This window comes from Malus sylvestris, chromosome 12 (assembly GCF_916048215.2).
Source record: "Malus sylvestris chromosome 12, drMalSylv7.2, whole genome shotgun sequence".
NCBI classification, from domain to species: Eukaryota; Viridiplantae; Streptophyta; class Magnoliopsida; order Rosales; family Rosaceae; genus Malus; species Malus sylvestris.
In genome coordinates, this window is record NC_062271.1 from 18764103 (window position 1) to 18782449 (window position 18347).

Genomic DNA, 18347 nt, shown 5'->3' on the forward strand with positions numbered 1-18347 from the left:
GAGCCACGCAATTGGAAAAGTGTGCTTAACAATTTAAGCAAAATTATATTGAATGTGTGCTGAACAAACATGTAAACAATTGTCAATACAAAGTAACTAATAATCTCAAACTTTCCTATTACAGAAGAGCAGTGTAAACAAGATCCGTCCAACTGGCTTCTAGTATAATTATTTTCAGAATTGAGCGATACCAAGTATAATTATTTTTCGAATGGAGCGATACCAAGCGAATAATATCTTGTCCATACAAGCAAAGTCCGAATAATTGGATGGAAATCTTGAGCAACTTACCTGGAAAACGAGAAAAGAAGAGCATTTAAATACTAAGTTGCAAATAATTTTAAGCTCTAAATATGCATTTCATGCCAGTTTTGCGGCTAGGCACCCTTGGAACTAAAGGGCTAAAGGATTAAGCACATAAACAAAGCAATGCAACAAGACATATCAACCATCATCAGGGGTGTTCTCTGAAGCTCATCTATAAAAAACCCAGGTTCGGCATGTACTGAGTTATGATGTCACAATTTCTATAGGAGATTACATATAATTACATAGTGTATTGTCATAACTTCCTTTCATAAAGACTGCTCTCCCATGTACACTTCTGTTTCCAACTTCCTCAAGACTCTAACAATCTCCTTTGAGACTTATTTCGTCATGAATAACACCAAAACCGACAAAGTTTGCACTTGAAATTTTAACAGCACAACGAAGCCACACAAATCCAAGCTCAGTCCATGACTCTATAGCTACAACCAAATGACAGAAGCCTACAACTCCTGTTCCCTTTCCTCTATTCAACAATCAACAAGAATACTCCTTCCCCAATGTACTCAATCACTGCTCAATCAACTATTCAATCAAAAAAGCAACACTAAACTACGATAAACTATTGACATTCCATTGGACAATCAAAAAGCAACACTAAACTACGATAAAGTATTGACATTCCATTCGATCATAGCTCACCGAAGCATATACCAAACGAACATGAGTAGCATCTCAAGTATAACTTCAACAGCTCAATGCAGGAATAAAAAAACAAATAGAAATGTTTGCATCGCACGTACCCGAATGCGCTTTCATCAATCAGTTACTCTTGGCAGCCAGTTTGCTCCTCGCCTCTCGCGCATTATCATACTCAAACTTCAACACATTGGGTATATGAGAAGTGTCCTTAATATAAAAATACCTCCCAAACCAGCTCTCTTCGATCATCGGAAAGCTCGGGTAAAGCACAGAATTCACAACCCAGAACCACACCGCCCCCAGAAAAACTCCGAGGGCCGAGCCAGCGAACACCTGAGCCACCGTGTGGTAACCCAAATAAACCCTCGAATACATGGTCAGCAAAGCCAAAACCCATGGCGGAAAAATCACAGCCCACTTGTTCGTCGTCTCCGAGAGCCCAATCCCTTTGTAAGTCAGGAGAGTAAAGTAGGTGGCAAAGAAGAACATGTACTGCGAGTGACTCGAGGGCCATCCGTGCGAGTCGCACATCTCGAGCAGGGCGCAGGTTTCCGGCCGAGCTTGCTGGAAGAAATCCTTGATGAGTTCATTGATGACCTGGGAGATTAAGAGGCCGACGGCAAAGAACATGCCTTGGAGCTCACGGCGAAAGAAGAAGTGGCAGACGAAGCCGCCGAGGCTGATGAATACTGGGATTAGGGAAATCCAAGCGAGGAAGTGACCCAGTGGGTCGCCTCTCTGGTACCGGACGTGGGTCAGCGTCACGGCTTTGAGAGACGGCTCAGCCATGGCGGAGACGCCGGGAGAGGCAGAGGATTTCTGGGTTTTGGGTTCGCGATTGAATCCGAGGTTATGGGAGTTGGGATTGAGAAATGGCGGCTCGCCGGATCTGGGTTGGAGTGAATCTGAGCGGGAGATGTAGGGTGTTGAGAAATGGGATCGGAATTGAGTTGGGAAAGTGGGGATTGGAGAATTGTTGAAAAGGGAAGATGATTGGCTTTTGATTTGGATATGGTGTGCTTGTTTCTCCAGAAAGTTGAAGAAACCGTTGACGCTGAAAGTTTTCTTTTATCTATGATTCAACATACAAAGGAGGACACATACGGTGCGTTTGTTTCCCTTCACTAGCCCTCATTGGACTGGACTAGACTAATAGTTAGTCAAGTCCCATGTTTGTTACTTCACGGGACTAGCTTTAGTGGGAGTAAGCCGGACTCGCCTCGACTAAGGACCGTGCAAGACGGTCTTAGCGAGAGACGTCGCGAACCATGGGACTAGCTAATCCCTTCAAATGATCTCTGCTCACGTCCTCTACTCTCCTATTTGCTCGCGTTTTCTCCCTCTCCTCGTCCCCAACCTTGAATCATGAACAAAGACCTCGATTCGAACTTCAATCGGAGAACTCACGAGCTCCGTCGTCCGATTCACCTCTGCTCAGACCAAGCTCATCGGTCGCACCCTCCGACCTAAAAAACAAAGATATGAAGAACTTGGCCACAAACTGCATCTTTGTCCTGTCCCACCTCATTCCCGCGGCTGAGGAATAAAAGCAGAGAAACAGACGACCACCACAGCCCACCCCATATATCCGAAAGAAACAATTCACATGGCATTGGCTCTTAACATCATAATCCCCCACACCACAGCTTTAAGCCTAAGCACTTCTCTGCCCTCTCCCAGAAAGTCCTCGAGCCCTTAATTCCAAAATAAATACAAAGTTTCAGCTCGCTTCGTTACCTGCAGCTCAGCACCCGCTCCATGTCGTTTTCTTTGAGGCAAAACAAAATAAATACAAGTTTCAAACTTTAAAAAATAAGGAGGCCAGAGTAATTTGAGATGGATCGGAAGAAAAAAGGGAGATGGGAGAAGATAGAGGTACAGAGAAAGGAGAGGTAAACAATGGGCGGAGAAAAAAGAGAGGTTTAGACAGAGAGAAGATGTCGAACAAAGAAAAAAAAGTTGAAAGAAGATGATTCTAGAAAGAAGAAAAAAGGTAAATATTATAAAATATTAGTATTTGATTAAATTTAATAATAAAATATTAAAAGATATAGATTATATAATATAATACTAAAGTCCTGCTTTTTAGTCCGACACTGCATCAAACGCTTCATTAAATCAGTCCAGCTTAGTCTAGTCTAAGCTAGTCCAGCTTAGTCCCTGAAGCTAGTCCAGTTCGACATAGTCCGGTGCAACAAACGCACCCATATTGGCGTAGCTTTCGGTATCCCAAAAGGAAAAGATCCCGCGAGTAACAGTAGCTAACGAAAACTAACCGCAAGATATACGAAAAAAAACGAATAAGATCACAGGATTCCTAGAAAAAATATCAGGCGAGACAACCATTTCAGGCTTATCTAACCTGATTGTGGGGCATGGCACTGCCCTATATTGGCCAATGGTACTGATTTTACCATAAAGGGAAGCTTTATACTCACTTTATTGTGGAAGAACGCCTTTTTTTAGCTTTAAGGATATTCGAGAGCACTATTACCATATTGAAACCAATGTAGAAAATGGAGTAAAATTCCTTTGCATTTCCTATGAATATAGCCAGAAACATATTCTAGAGAAGATGGAACGTCCCAACGAGTGGATTACACCTATTTAGGCCCACTGTGTGGTTAGCCAGAAGCCCAAGATTCCAAAGGAATTTTCACTGTGAATACGTTTGGGATATCTAGGATGATCCGTAATGTGCCATTTTGGGCATCCACTTACCAGAAGTAAAGACATCATACTTGGAAACATATCATGTCTTAGCACTCTCCATCTTTTCTACAAATATTCAAGGGGACATTTGTAGACTGATTCAACCACCCTATGAACCATTTAGATACTTTATGGTATTGGTTGATGCTACTACACGTTGATCACACGTGTAATTATTGTCCACGAGCTACCTTCTCCACACTAGTGGCTCAGATTAATAAGCTCAGGACTCACCACCCTGATTATCTGATCAAATCTATTCAATTGGATAAGTTGGAAAATTTACATCGAAATTTTTTGAAAGATATTGCATGTCGGTTGAGTTTTGAAGTTAAACATCTAGTATCCCATGTTTATACTGAGAACGGCCAGCAGAAGCATTTATTAAATGCTTCAAATAATTGCACGATCGTTGGTCATACAGACCAAGTCTCTGATCTCTGTTTGGGGCCATGCAATATTACAAGCAGACATGTTGGTCTGCCTGAGGCCCATCACAACCCAACCTTGTAAAGCACGTGTCAGTTGGTTACCAGATACAAACTCGACATATCACATATATGCGCGTCTTTGGTTGTACGATTTATGTGCCATTTGCGCCACCCTTACATACAAAAAATGGGTCCTCAGATAAGGATGAAAATCTATGTTGGTTATGATTCTCTTTCTAATATTCGTTACTTAGAACCTTTGACAGGCGATCTCTTTATTGCTCGTTTTGCGGATTGTCACTTTTACATCGTTAGGGGGAGATAAGAACGTCAACGTTCCTAAAGAACAATGTGAATTATTGTAGACGTCTCCATCATGTCTCATCTCGATCCCAATCTAGATCGTTAGAGTATAACCAGACATTTCACCTGATTTAGCAAAAGTGACGAGATCACATATATCAGCTACAAATGTGCCTGTAAAGATGAATGTAACAAATGTACAACGGACCTTCGTCCCCAAAAGCAGGAACGCCATTACTGTGGTCGACCTTTGTACATTGGTGGCTAGCCAACCAATCTGTCCTGCGCTAGAAGCATGGAAGATCACTTGGTTCGAAGGATTTACCTCCCTAAAAGTGGAAGAACATGGCACGAATGAATCCACTCAGTCGATATCTTAATCCTTTCCATTTCATGAAAATAAATCTAGATTACTCTTGAGACCAGAAGTTCTTGGTCTAGTATATTAGTTTGGATAAGATATGGAATTGGAATGCGATTATCATAGATGATGTTTCATTATATGGTAACTACCAAGATAAATGAAAAGTGACGATAACGAAGCGCGTTCCATTGATTAGTGTCAACGTATAACTAATTAGTCAACTAGAAGAATCAATCCATGACGAATAAGATGAATGAAATAATGCGATATGACGACTTGTGGTGCAAAGCTTCTCTCATACGCCCTGTGATTGATTGCAGCATTACTAACGTGGTTATAGTATCTCTGAGATCCTGATACAAAACCTACTTGGAGTTTCTAAATGACCTACGGGTGCATTTATTTGGACTCGTTAACTCTCACTAGACCGGATAGGACTAGACATTAGGGTACTCCGGTGTTTGTTGCTCATATGGACTAAGTTAAGTGGGATTAAATGAGACTCACACGGACTATCTCCTTCACTATGAGGTATTAGCCAATCCCCCCAAAAACCATGGGATTGCTAAAACCTTGATGCGTTCCATTCTCTCTCTTCGTCGTGTCCTCTCTCCTGTCATCTGCTCGCTTCGTTGTTGCCTACACTCGCGAACTCTCCTCTCCATGCTTGCTTCGTTTGCTCACTTCGCCATTGCTTGCCTACACTCGTGAACTCTCCTCTCCCTAGTGATTCGAATATAAGATTTGCACTTCCAGCGAAGCTGGGTTTTATGATTTAAGCGAATTTGGGATTGAATCTGGGTTTTGTGATTTGAATATGGTTTTCGCAATTCCAGTGAATAAGGGTTTTTTTTATTTGAACGAATTTGTGAAGATGTGCAAAATATTGAGATGAAGCTTTGTTTGCAAAGGCTCCACATGTGGATTATCAAAAGAACCCAATCAAGTAGACAATGATTCTGGGTTGTGAGGATAACATTTTAAGAAAAAATGGAGAAAAGGGAGAACATTGTCGACAGAGATAATGTGTTCTGGAAAATGGTAAAGGAAAAAGAAAAAAGAAAAAAAAAGAAAAATATTATTTTACTTGTTAGTCCGACACTAGAACAAACACTTCACTAAATTAATCCAGCTTAGTCTAGTCTAAGCCAGTCTAACTTAGTTCCTGAGCTTAGTCCAGCCCGAGATAATCCAGTGCAACAAACGCACCATACATGTACTAATTCAAATAGTTCTATACCACAATAACACCCTCTCAGTTCTGATAAGGCATTCACTTTGTGGATGCATAACTATTTGGGTGGATGTGGTATACCCGTCTAAGTGAATATTTGATCAGTTAGAGATATATGCCGCTGCGTGTACAAAATTCGAAATTGCTAGAGTTGAGAAAATTGACTCGCACCTAAAGTCAGACTTTAAGATGAATGATCTCGGGAGAACTCGACATTACCTTAACCTGAAGTTTCGAGCTAGTTCTGATGATATTATGGTCCACCACTATAACTAGACCTAGAAGGTGTTATGTCCGAGTATACCCTGATCGTCTGTATGCTAGATGCAAATGAGACCTTTATGGAAGATATGGAGCATAAGGTTCTAAATTGGAACATGAGGCAACCATATCTAAGTACAATTGGCATTTGTTGTACTTAGCTCAATGCACTAGGTCAGACATCTTATGTGCTAATAATCTTTTGGCATAAAGCAGCACTACGCCTACACACCACCACCAAATTTGGTGTTAAAGACATTTTTCCGTTACTACGGATTTAGGCTTACCTATCCCTATGCATCTCAGAATAGATCACACCCTCTTGATCTTCGGAATGATATTTACCTTGGAGGCTTCACTGGATCAGACTATCTATCTGACCGCACAAGGTACATTCCCTAATGGTTATGTCTTTACCATTAAGAAACACCGCAATATCTTGGAGGTTAACCAGATAGACATTTTGCTGCGAAACCCTTGAATCATTCTAAGACTCACTGTATCTCATCATATGGAGATATGGTCGATAACTCTTGTTGAGCATATTCAAACTCCCTGCGATTATCATTTATTGTTGAGTCCCAATAACGATCCATAAAGACAACGCCGTATGTATCGACCAAATCATGATACATCTCATAAGTCAACACCAAGCATATGGAAGTGAAGCAGTCTGATCCCAAACAACCTTGCCGACCTCTACACGTCGCCACTGTCGAAGTCTACCTTCCAAAAACTTGTTCGAGGAATTTGTATGCGTAACTTTCTCATTTGCAATGCTTGTAATTTCATTTGGAAGTTTTGTTAAACTTAGGAGGAGTATCTAGAAGTATACTCACTTGACCTTAATGTACTTTTTTTCCCTACACTTATGAGCATTTTCCCCATTGGGTTTTTGCTACCTGACTAGGTTTTGACGAAGCACCCTTCCTAGGTTGGTCATACCCTTGTGTATGTTCTGCTTGTGTCCCAAAGACATATAGTTTTGACTGAATGCAACTTCTCACTTTTCTCCTTTGACTATGGACTTTTGTCCCACCTTGGGTTTTGCCATAACAAGGTTTTGTGAGTTTAACTACCCATGCATTCTTCCGTTTGTTTTGAGACTCGCATTCGCTACTTGTGCCGACTAGATGAGACGACTTCATCAACTGCTTCTACATTTGCCTGAAGATTTGATGCGTCATCTACTTGAGTATTTGCACACTCAAGGATGAGTGTTGTGACATATGTTGTAATATATATTATGATTGTGTAAATCCTAAGTAGAGATAGATTAGGAATCCTTTGGGATCTAGAAGATCTTTCCTAATAGACTTTGTATTACTTGGAGAGCAAGTTTCTCCCTTCCTTATTACTATAAATAAAGGCACAAGGACTGGAGAATTAACACACCAATTCCTCAAGTCTATTCTCCACTCTCTTTCTTTCTATGCTGCACCTCTCAGTTAAATATAGGTCATAACATGCGAGAATTTTTTCCTCGTGAATTTATATCGTAAGAAGGTCAGGGAGGATAATGAAATAAAACAAAAAAGAATTCAATTAAAAGATAATCTTAAGAAGGCTGAAAAATCTAACTTACCCACTCAAGAAGTTTGACTCTAAGCTTGAGAGTTGATGATTAATTTAACATGCTCCTCCAGGTATAACGAAAAAAAAAATGGTCGCCAAACAATAACACAAATGGGCATAGCAGAAATGAACTTGAGGCTAGGATGTGTTGTTCTTCATTCATCACGAGGTATACTAATCACTCACGGTCATGCATGGTAATGTAGAAATTGGCGTTGGCCACCATGGGAGCACAACTAATGATTGTTGTACGGATTGCAGATGTAGCCATCATATTGATATTGCTTACTATCACAACACAAAATTATGTCATTATAGGTGGCTAGCTCTCATGAGATTAACTTGGATACAAAGTGATTAATTAACTTCAAATGAATCTAGGGATTGATGTGGTGCCTTGTTTTTTGTCCTTGTTATTATTAAGTTCGAGTCTAATTAAGCTACAGTCAAGTACGGATGCTGCAATTACATTTATAAAACCATTCAGGTAAAATTATACAAAACAATGTTAGTTGAGATCGTATCCAAAAATCCCTTTCGTTTGTTTCTACATTCCTATCCAGAAAGAATGAATTGAGTTCATATAGGCATTTTAGATGCCGCTATTGAAATAACCCATCTTGCTATATTTTGTACTACTTTGTTCATTTCATAAAGTATTCTACCGGGTTTAACGACAACTACCCAATATTTGGGAGATCCTTTCCCCAAACCCATATGTGTTTCTGTAGGTCTTACAGTAACATGTTTGTTTGGAAATATGCATACCTATATTTTTCCACCACGGCATGCATTTTGTGTCATTGCTCACCACCCTACTTCTATTTGTCTAGAAGTGATCCAAGCGGGTTCATGCACTTGAAGAGCATATCTACCGAAGCAAGTACGATTACCTCGATAAGATATTCCTTTCATTTTTCCTCTATGTTGTTTATCATAATGGTAGAGGAATCATTATCGTAAGGCATAAAGGGGGAGGTCACAGCGTTTATACTGTAAAATCGATTTTCAACGAAATGAAAAAGACATATATGGTAGAATCATACCTATAGAATACGACTCTAATCGATATGCATACATTTGTCTCGTACACTATGGGGATGGTAAGAAAAGACCTTTACTTAATATCAAGCATGTTGGTATTAGATAAAAAGTTACTCCAATAATTTTTCTGTCTTCAACGCCCTTTAATTTGCAGGAATTAGTCACTTCAACAGTCTTCGATGGTTATACAAGTATCAAAAAAATGAACGAGATGGATGTTTGTTGCCCCAACCATTCTTGTTAGTCTCGATCCTGATAAGGAAAAGGGATAATTAATATATAACAAAGTTTTCGTGTGTTGATTCCTATGAGTAGTGCTTCTTCCCATATGCCCTCTATTGGTGGAGACCTAACCTGTGAAATCCCGTTCTTGGATTTCATTGTTATAATCCACGTATTTGTATTATTGAGATTTTATATTATTTTTCAAGAATTTATTTTAATTTGTTTGAATTTAGATTTTTTTATTAAACTAGTTACGAAAAGTGAAGTTTGGAAATTAATTATTTAAAATTCATAGACTGTTCGAGATCACAATTTATATATTTGAATAGAGCTCAATCTCACAAACGCGTAGGCGTAAACCATTCGTGAAACGGAGTTATCACAAAAGAGTTATTAACAATTAAAGTTAGGGACGTTTATGTAATTTTGGCCTTATCTAGAAGACCCCAAATTTTTTGGAGTCTGAGATGGCGTCTAAGATGTGCCACATATGTGGCTGAAATGAAAGAAAAGAAAAGAGAAATGAGAGATGGAAGGCTGTGATAGACAGGGATGAAGAGAAATGAGAGTAATGAGGGAAATGAGGGGGAGGCGGCCAATGGGGAGGAAAAGAAATGAGGGGAAGGGAGAAATGGGAGGCTCACCGTATCATTTTGTCCAATTCCTTTCTTCGACCTGACCCGACAGGTTTGACAAATTTCGACGGCTTTCTCACCATTTCTCTAGCGAAGTAAGGTGATCTACCACCTGGAAAATGTTTCATGATCCTCCCTCTACCTAACACACCCAAAAACTGACAAAATTTGGCTCGGGTTCACGAAGAACCGCATCAATAGGTGTGCGGGTTCTACGACGGCGATCCACTATTTATGAAGGTAATACAACCAATAACCACCACCAATAGACTCATCTCAACCCCATGAACAAATCCCAAAAAACTATAAAGGTGGCGGAGCATCGGAGGTGACGAATCGAAGTACACCATTTTTAGGGTTTCCGACGGGTTTGGATGAAATTGGGACACTTCCCGACTGAATTGGCCTTGACCACATGTATGAAAATTGCTCCCCTTACTGAGATGTACTTGCCTGTAAAATTTATCAATTTTTGAAAATAGTTGAATTTTTCGACTAGTTGGGGCGGTCGACCGCCACCCACGGTGACACGTGCAGCGAAGCGAGGCCAGTGGGCCGATGATGTCTTCCTAAGTTCAATTGGATGCCCTGATTCCATAATTGATATCTGTATGATGTAATTTGATTGTTAGAAGTTAGTTTCATTACGATACATTACTTGATCAAAATATGAATCACCAATCCAACGAGAATAACTGGAACTGACGGATCGGGAATCCGACATACGGATCTTCCAGAATTAAATTTCTAAGTTAGTAAATTGTTAACTGACACCTAATTCTAGCAATTGGTTGAGATCCGACCGTCGGATCGCAATGAGATTTTAATATGTTGTTCTTTGAGCATAATGCGAACCTTAGGAAATTACGGATCTAGATTATGATGTGCGGATCTTTCAGATTAAATTGCTAGGGTGTGGACCCCACCGTTGACATTTGGTCGACAGGTCTTAAACCATTTGAATTACTAAAATTAATATTACTAGAGACTCAGTGAAGCTTTGCGGATTTATCTTGGTGAGTGACTTTAATATATGTGATATAGTGATTACCCGATTCCTTATATTAATATCCTTTGTGGATATGACATGGTTTTATAAATGTGTTTTCTGTTAAAATGTGATTCTTTTATAATTAGTCATCGATCTATTTTTATCAAATGTGATTTGATTCATGGATTGGTAATATTTGTGAAAAAGTGATTCAAATTGCATATTGAAATGTTTCGTAAATTAAGGGTTAGTAGGGGACTATGACCCTGCTTGGTTAATCCACATTGGGGGATCACTAGTGGTCCTGCTTGGTTAATCCGCATTGGGGGACCATACTATATATGGATCGCGCTTGGTTAATCCACATTGGGCGATCCTTATGGCCATTTATACTTAGGGGTGATCATGCTTGGTTAATCTGTGTTGGGTGATCACTGCCTAATAGTTCTGTAAGTGTGACTCTGCTTGGTTTATCCACGTTGGGAGGTCACTACCTACCTACCTGATTATCTTGACCCTACTTGGCTAATCCACATTAGGGGGTCACTAGTGGTTCTGCTTTGTTAATCCTCGCTGGAAGACCATACTATATATGGATCAATCGCGGGGATCAGTGAATTATTTTAAATATTTTTATTTAAAAATAAACATAAATAGTACTTGATAAAAACTGACCGTACGATGTACGACGAACGAACACGATTCACAGATTCCTAGGATCCTTACCAAAAGGATCCGAAGAGGATCCTGTTGGCTAATATTATATCATTCAATTCATATTTTATTCTAATTCTAGAAACCTCTCTGTTTCCTCATTTTTCTCAGTCCCCTGTCTTCCTCTTTCTCTACCCTCTCCATCTCTGCCTCCTATCTCAAGTCACAAAAAATGAAGAAACTTGCTCTAATTCTCCTACACTTGAGCTTCAAGAATGACCTAAAGTCTTGAGCGATTTTGTTTTTGTTTTTTTTGTCAATTCACCGTTATCTTCCCGGGCCCCAGATCTGGCCAACCCAGACTCTTCTTAGAGCTGGAGCCCTGTGATTTGAGACATGTTAGGGGAGTTGGTGTGTTGAGTCGATGATTCAACGGCAGAATGTGTGAAAGTCCAGGCTTTCCCAATGTATGTGCGGTAGGCGCGTGGTGATTCAAAGGCAGAGTCATCGAGCTTCTTTTTGGGAAAATCAAACCCATTTTTCGGTGGAGTTGGCGAAGGGAAGCAAACAATCGACAGAGGAACGAAGCAGGTCTTAGCTAGTCTCATGGTTTTCAAGGAGTCTAGCTAAGAACCTCTAGTGACGCTGCTAGTACTGGCGAGTCCATGCTAATCTCATTAATCTTAGCTTGCATGATAACAAACACTGGACTAGACTAAAAGTTAGTCCAGTCTAGTCCAGTGAAACCTAGTGAAGCAAAACAAACGGGCCCTTAGGGTGCGTTTGGTACGCAGACGGGACGGGACGGGACGGGACGGAACGGGACGGGACGGGACGGGACGGGACGGAACGAAGGTGTAATTTTTGAAAAAGACATGGGGTATATTTGTCTTAAAATGGTAAAACATTGTGTTCCACAGACGTGGAACAAACCCGTTCCAGGGGGGAGGTGGAACGCAAAAACACCCAAAATCTGTCCCGTGGAACAGCCCGTTCCACCAATTTTTGGCGCACCAAACGCGGGACGGAACGCCTCGTCCCGTTCCGTCCCGTCCCGTCCCACGTACCAAACGCACCCTTAGTGTCCTACTAATGTTGGCATTTATCATATTACTAAAAGTAATTGAAAAGAATCAAACAAATATTAATTCTTTCCCCAAGATAATCCACTAATAAGAGGGTCCACAACATAGTTTTTTTTCCAATGCAATAAAGTTACATTGTGTCTATTTTTCAATGATAAAGGGGTATTTCCATAGGTTTGCCTTAACACACAAGGTTATGACTCGTTTGAATATGATTTTAAAATAGCTAAAAACACTTTTATAGAAAATGTTTTTGTATTCCAAAAGCACTTTAAGTGTTTTTTACAAGAAACACCAGTTATGTGCTTCTTCCAAGAAGCATTTTAAGTGCTTTTCCAAAATTTACTTGTATTTTTATTAAAAATTGGTTACAAAAACAATTTCACCAAAACAACTTTTAATTATTTTAAAAGCACAGGCTCTTAATTAACAATGGATTCAATGTCGGAAATCGACTAAAAGGGGATATGTATTTTTACACGAGCAACAACAAATTACTATGCTCTAAGCGTAACTCCACCGGTTTGTCAAAAGGCAGGGCAAGGGCGGCCCAATTGCCTAAAACCCACAAGCGTATCGGCAACGTCATCACCTCCTAAATACAATTCAAAACCCTCCTTTCGTAATTCGTACATTTCTCTGCTGCTAGGCTTTAAAGCTAGTTTCGGAACTCTCTATCTCTCTCTAATGGCGGATGAGAGTATGGCTTCCCATAGAAGAGACCCTATCAAGTCCTCGGGTAAGTTCTTCAACGCTATTGGGTTGCTCATAAATTAAGGAAATAGATTGGAAAATCAAACTTTCATGGAATTTATTTTGAATTCTGTATTGGGTCTCTGTGGTTTGTGGATTCGGTTCAATTCAGTGTTTGATTCTTTAATTTTCCCACCTTTTTTTCTCGGCATCCAAACGGAAAATCAAGCAAGTAAATGTTAAGGAAGAACAAAGAGGGGATTAGTTGAATTGGGTTCTGTTCTTTGAGGTCCTAAACCTCTTGACAATTAATTAGATACATAAGTTTTGAACTTTTTATCATTGGTCTTGCGAGTGAGCGGACTACTTGTAATTTTTGTTAATTTTTTTGGAGCTGTATTTAGTTGTTCTGTGATTGTGTGGAAAATTAGTTGCCAATGTTGCGGGACAGCGAAGGCGGCAGCAAGCAGTTTCTGTAGGAAAGGAAAGAAGAGAGTTGCTGGTGCGTGCGAAGCGCTTGTGCAGAGTGGGGATTAGCGGAGATAGTGATGATACGGTTGAGAGTGAAATGATCATTGATGAAGAGCAATCCATCTTGGAGGCTCAAACTTCTTCAGCAGTGGAAGGGTTGAAGTCTGCGGTTGCATATCAGTATGTGAATTTAATTTGTCTGCATTAATACTGAGAGAATTTTAGAGGAACATTAGGCTCAATTTTGTGAAAACATGAAACACTTCATCGAAAGATATGAAACATGAAACCGTTCAATGGTCTCTTCAAAGCAACCCCATTAAACACCATTGTCGTTGTGTACTTTGTAGGGGAAAAGGTGCATTGGAAAAGAGGGTGAGTGCCCTTCGTGAACTCAGACGCTTACTGTCAAGATCAGAATTCCCTCCTGTTGAAGCTGCCCTTAAAGCTGGAGTAATAACTTTATTAGTGCAATGTCTTTCATTTGGCTCTCCAGACGAGCAGGTTCAACCAACTTTTCGTATAATATGGTTTCATTTGGTATTATTCTAATTTGTATATTCAACATAGACTTGATAAGTAGTGCTTTTATGGAACTTTATTTCAAGGAAAAAGGGGAAAGGAGGAACTTTTATGTTATTTGCTGTTAGGTTCCATAGTAATTAGCAGCTTTCAGAACTTCTGGTTTCTAAAAACCCATCAGACACACCTATGGAGTTTGGGCACTAAAGTATCATACGCCAGTGAATGTTTTCAGAAATCATTTGGAATTAAGAAACTTCTTGAGTAAGAATTAAGGATATATTCTGCCTCTTTCACCTTTTTTTTTTATTTTTATTTTTTAATATAATGCAGTTGCTTGAGGCGGCTTGGTGCCTCACGAACATAGCAGCGGGGAAACCTGAGGAAACAAAAGCTTTGTTGCCCGCTTTACCGTTGCTTATTGCTCATCTTGGAGGTTAGTAATGTCTTGTGTGCTCCTTTTAGATCGCAATAGCAATTACTTTCTCCTGTTTAATTTTCTTTATCTTCGCTGATACTTTTGGCTCTATACTTTGCATATGTAATGTGATATTGGTGTCGGTAGTGCTTGTAAGGTACCACCTAACCTTTTGAAGTACCACTTCAAAGTGAGATCATGGCATGCAATACTTAGTGCAGAATTTTAAGCTGTCTGATCAGATGGCCCTTTTGATATAGTTGCACGTCTTTTGCAGAAAAAAGTTCCCTGCCTGTTGCTGAGCAATGTGCGTGGGCATTGGGAAACGTTGCTGGTGAAGGGGAAGAGCTGAGAAGTATTTTGCTATCTCAAGGTGCATTACTACCTCTTGCAAGAATGATGCTTCCAAACAAGGGTTCAACTGTGCGAACAGCTGCTTGGGCACTATCAAACCTAATCAAGGTGCTAAAATATTCACCTCATGAACAATTTTATAGCACCATGCCATTTTCTTCACAATTCGAGCTCTTTTTGGACTTCTGTGGCCTCTTTGCCCCATTTCTGAGTAACCATTCTTACCTGGAAATTAGTGTGACATTCAGCACCCCTTGCTTTTGCACCATTATTGTGTGTTTCTTTTCGTTTTTCACTTTGTTTTCTTTTGGTTCTTGGCAACATACCACCATCAATGTGGACTTACACATCATCTTTGAGAAGAACTTATAACATAACCTCGGTTGCTAAATATGCAGGGACCTAATCCAAAGGCTACAACGGAGCTCATTAGAGTTGATGGGGTATTGGATGCACTTATTCGACACTTGAGAAAATCGTAAGTTGTGGTTCATCAATCTAAGTAGATTGCATTTACACCATAGTTAATTCTGGTCATCATGATTTCTTGTCATTAAAATTTTGGACTGCCTTTCCTTATGATGATAGTGTACCATAAACTTTTTCTTGAATTCAGAGATGATGAGTTAGCAACTGAAGTAGCATGGGTGGTTGTGTATCTCTCAGCCCTTTCAAATCTTGCCACCGGTATGCTAGTGAAGAGTGATGTCCTTCAACTGCTCGTGGAGAGATTGGCAACATCCCATAGTTTGCAGTTGCTTATTCCGGTAAGGTGGAATTTAAATGTATACATAAGCTCTTTATTGACCTTCTCTTTCTTTCAATAATGGCTCATTGAGCAACTATACGTATCAAATTGAAGGTTATAACAATTTACCTTTTTGATTGTTTTATTTGATTAATGGCTGTACTAGTTCAAGTTATCATTCGCTATGCTTTATTTGTTATCTGTATGGATGTACTTGTTCCCACTGCAGAAACCTACCCTCTGGCTATTTCTCTTGAAATTTTGTACCACATGCGAGTTGTATGTCAAGTGCCAATATCCCCTACCCTGCCCTAACCCAAAAGAAAAACCAGATTCTATGTGTTTCTTGAGCTATAAGATGCTTCTAGATTTATCCTGATGATGAAATCGAGGTGAACATCAAATACTACATGTTTGTATATGCCCTTCTATCTTTCTTATTGTGAGATTGACAAGGGAATTTAGAGAAGTATGACACGGTTCCATTGTTGAGCAAAAACTGTGATCTTTTAGTTATCATGTATCATATCTTCAGAGTTCACGTGATATATGATGTACCATCTTAAGTTGATCCATTTATGAGGAGATGGCATTGTAAAAGTTGTTTAGAGTACATGGATTTGAGATGAATATTTCTAGTATATGGATCGTACTGACAATTGGGTTCCATCTAGGTGCTAAGAAGTTTAGGTAACCTTATAGCTGGTGATTCACAGACAACACAAGCTCTTATCGTTCCTGGGCATGAAATCACAGGCTAGTCCATTACCCCTTTGATGGGAAACTGTAACTGTTCTGAACACGTATTTATAAGACAAGTTCATTTATATGTATAATGATGAAATTTTCAGGAAACATAATTGAAGTCCTGGTGAAGTGTTTGAATAGTGAGCACCGGGTCCTGAAGAAGGTATATAAGCTTGTCGTTAATGTTATGAGATAGATCTTTTACTCACCCATGCTTATTCAAAGTTCAACTTACATTAATGTAGGAAGCAGCTTGGGTGCTATCTAATATAGCAGCTGGTTCTGTAGAGCACAAGCAGTTAATATATTCAAGTGAGGCGGTGCTGGTGCTATTACGCCTTCTTTCCACAGCACCATTTGATATAAGAAAGGAAGTAGCATATGTACTAGGCAACCTCTGTGTTCTTCCTATTTCACCTACAGAACGTGATGGAAAACCGAACTTTATTCTGGAGCACTTGGTTTCACTTGTTGGTCGAGGATGCCTTGCTGGTTTCATTGATTTGGTGAACTCTGCTGATACTGAAGCTGCAAGACTCGGACTACAATTCACAGAGCTGGTAAGCAAACATCTACGAAATATTGGCTTCACACTGTACGTTTCACTTTTGGAGGAGTTTACAGAATATGGTTCAGAGTAACATTGGTTATGTGACTACTGAATGATTCATTAGGTACATTTGTTTTCATAAACTGATATGAAATGTTGTACCGTAAATGAAAGTTTGCCACTCCAGAGTGAGTAATGAAAATCCTTGACAACTTAACCACAATATAAATCCTCTATCTTAGAAAAGAAGACAAGTGGTGGTTCTTATATTGCTAGTTCATGCAGGTTTTGAGAGGGATGCCGAACGGTGAGGGCCCAAAGCTTGTTGAGAAAGAAAATGGGATCGAAGCGATGGAAAGATTTCAGTTTCATGAAAACGAGGACTTGCGAAATATGGCGAATAGTCTGGTGGATACGTACTTTGGGGAGGACTATGGGCTAGATGAATAGGCAGACTGTTGCATGGGGTTTCCAATGGTTCTTATCTTGCATCTTTCCATGCTTGTATGCCATGGATGATGAATTGTTGTAAGAGATGTAAAGTTTTGATGATCAAGTGGTTTCTCGTTAAATATGAGGAAAACGATTACAATTTATGATTTATCCTTTGATTTTAGAGATTCCAAATTTTCTCACACGATTGAAGAAATTCTTACAATTTTGTCCACAGAAAATTCTTATTGCTCCCAAAGAAAATGATATTCGTACACATTTTTCTCTTTTTACCCAATCTTCTTTGTTTAAAATGTTAAAAATTCAGGAATTACAAAAGAATGCTGTCTTTTGTATTCTACAAGAAAAAAAAATGTTGGCATCCTCTCGAGTAGGAATTACTCGAGATATGTTGGCAAAAATGGGTCTTGAACGAAGTCATTTACAAAATCCTTATTTGCAATGAGTACAAGGTGCATTTTAATGCCACTTTGTAGTCTATTTCTTCGTCACGTAGTCTAAATTTTCTAAGATTTGAAAGTCACTCATCCAGACATAACTTAGTTCAAAAATTGTGTAAAAAAAAAAAATAGTATCACGAATCCATCCCTGCACACACATATATATACACATATTTAATTCATATATTATTTTAATTGTCATATACTTGCTTTCCCGTGTCCATGCAACATAACCGTTCCAACCAAAAAAATTAGAAATTCTGGTTTAAGTCGATAAATATTTTCATATTTCAACTTAATGATCATTTTATTTTCCAGAATAGACTAATATATATATATATATATATATATATATATATATATCTTTATAGCTTGACTCAATTCTAATATTCAAATAAATTACTCATGTTATTCAGTACTACAATATAATAGTGTTCCTCTTTACTTGTAAGTAAGAGGTTTTAGGTT

At 39.2% G+C, this 18347-nt stretch overlaps 2 protein-coding genes across 2 annotated transcripts; one reads left to right on the plus strand and one right to left on the minus strand.

The window, feature by feature from the left end:
* Positions 1-11: 11 nt before the first annotated feature.
* On the minus strand, positions 12-2082 carry LOC126592992 (lipid phosphate phosphatase gamma-like). The gene is made up of 2 exons (XM_050258827.1): positions 1071-2082; positions 12-291 (listed from the first exon to the last, which is right to left on the minus strand). The coding sequence occupies exon 1, from the start codon at positions 1756-1758 to the stop codon at positions 1090-1092; it is 669 nt and encodes a 222-aa protein (XP_050114784.1). The 5' UTR covers positions 1759-2082; the 3' UTR covers positions 12-291; positions 1071-1089.
* A 10974-nt stretch (positions 2083-13056) lies between these two features.
* Positions 13057-17589, plus strand: LOC126594014 (importin subunit alpha-9). The gene is made up of 11 exons (XM_050260211.1): positions 13057-13222; positions 13608-13827; positions 13998-14151; positions 14503-14605; positions 14865-15049; positions 15340-15419; positions 15558-15708; positions 16364-16445; positions 16541-16599; positions 16682-16996; positions 17272-17589. The coding sequence occupies exons 1-11, from the start codon at positions 13171-13173 to the stop codon at positions 17434-17436; spliced, it is 1566 nt and encodes a 521-aa protein (XP_050116168.1). The 5' UTR covers positions 13057-13170; the 3' UTR covers positions 17437-17589.
* The last annotated feature ends 758 nt before the right edge of the window (positions 17590-18347 follow it).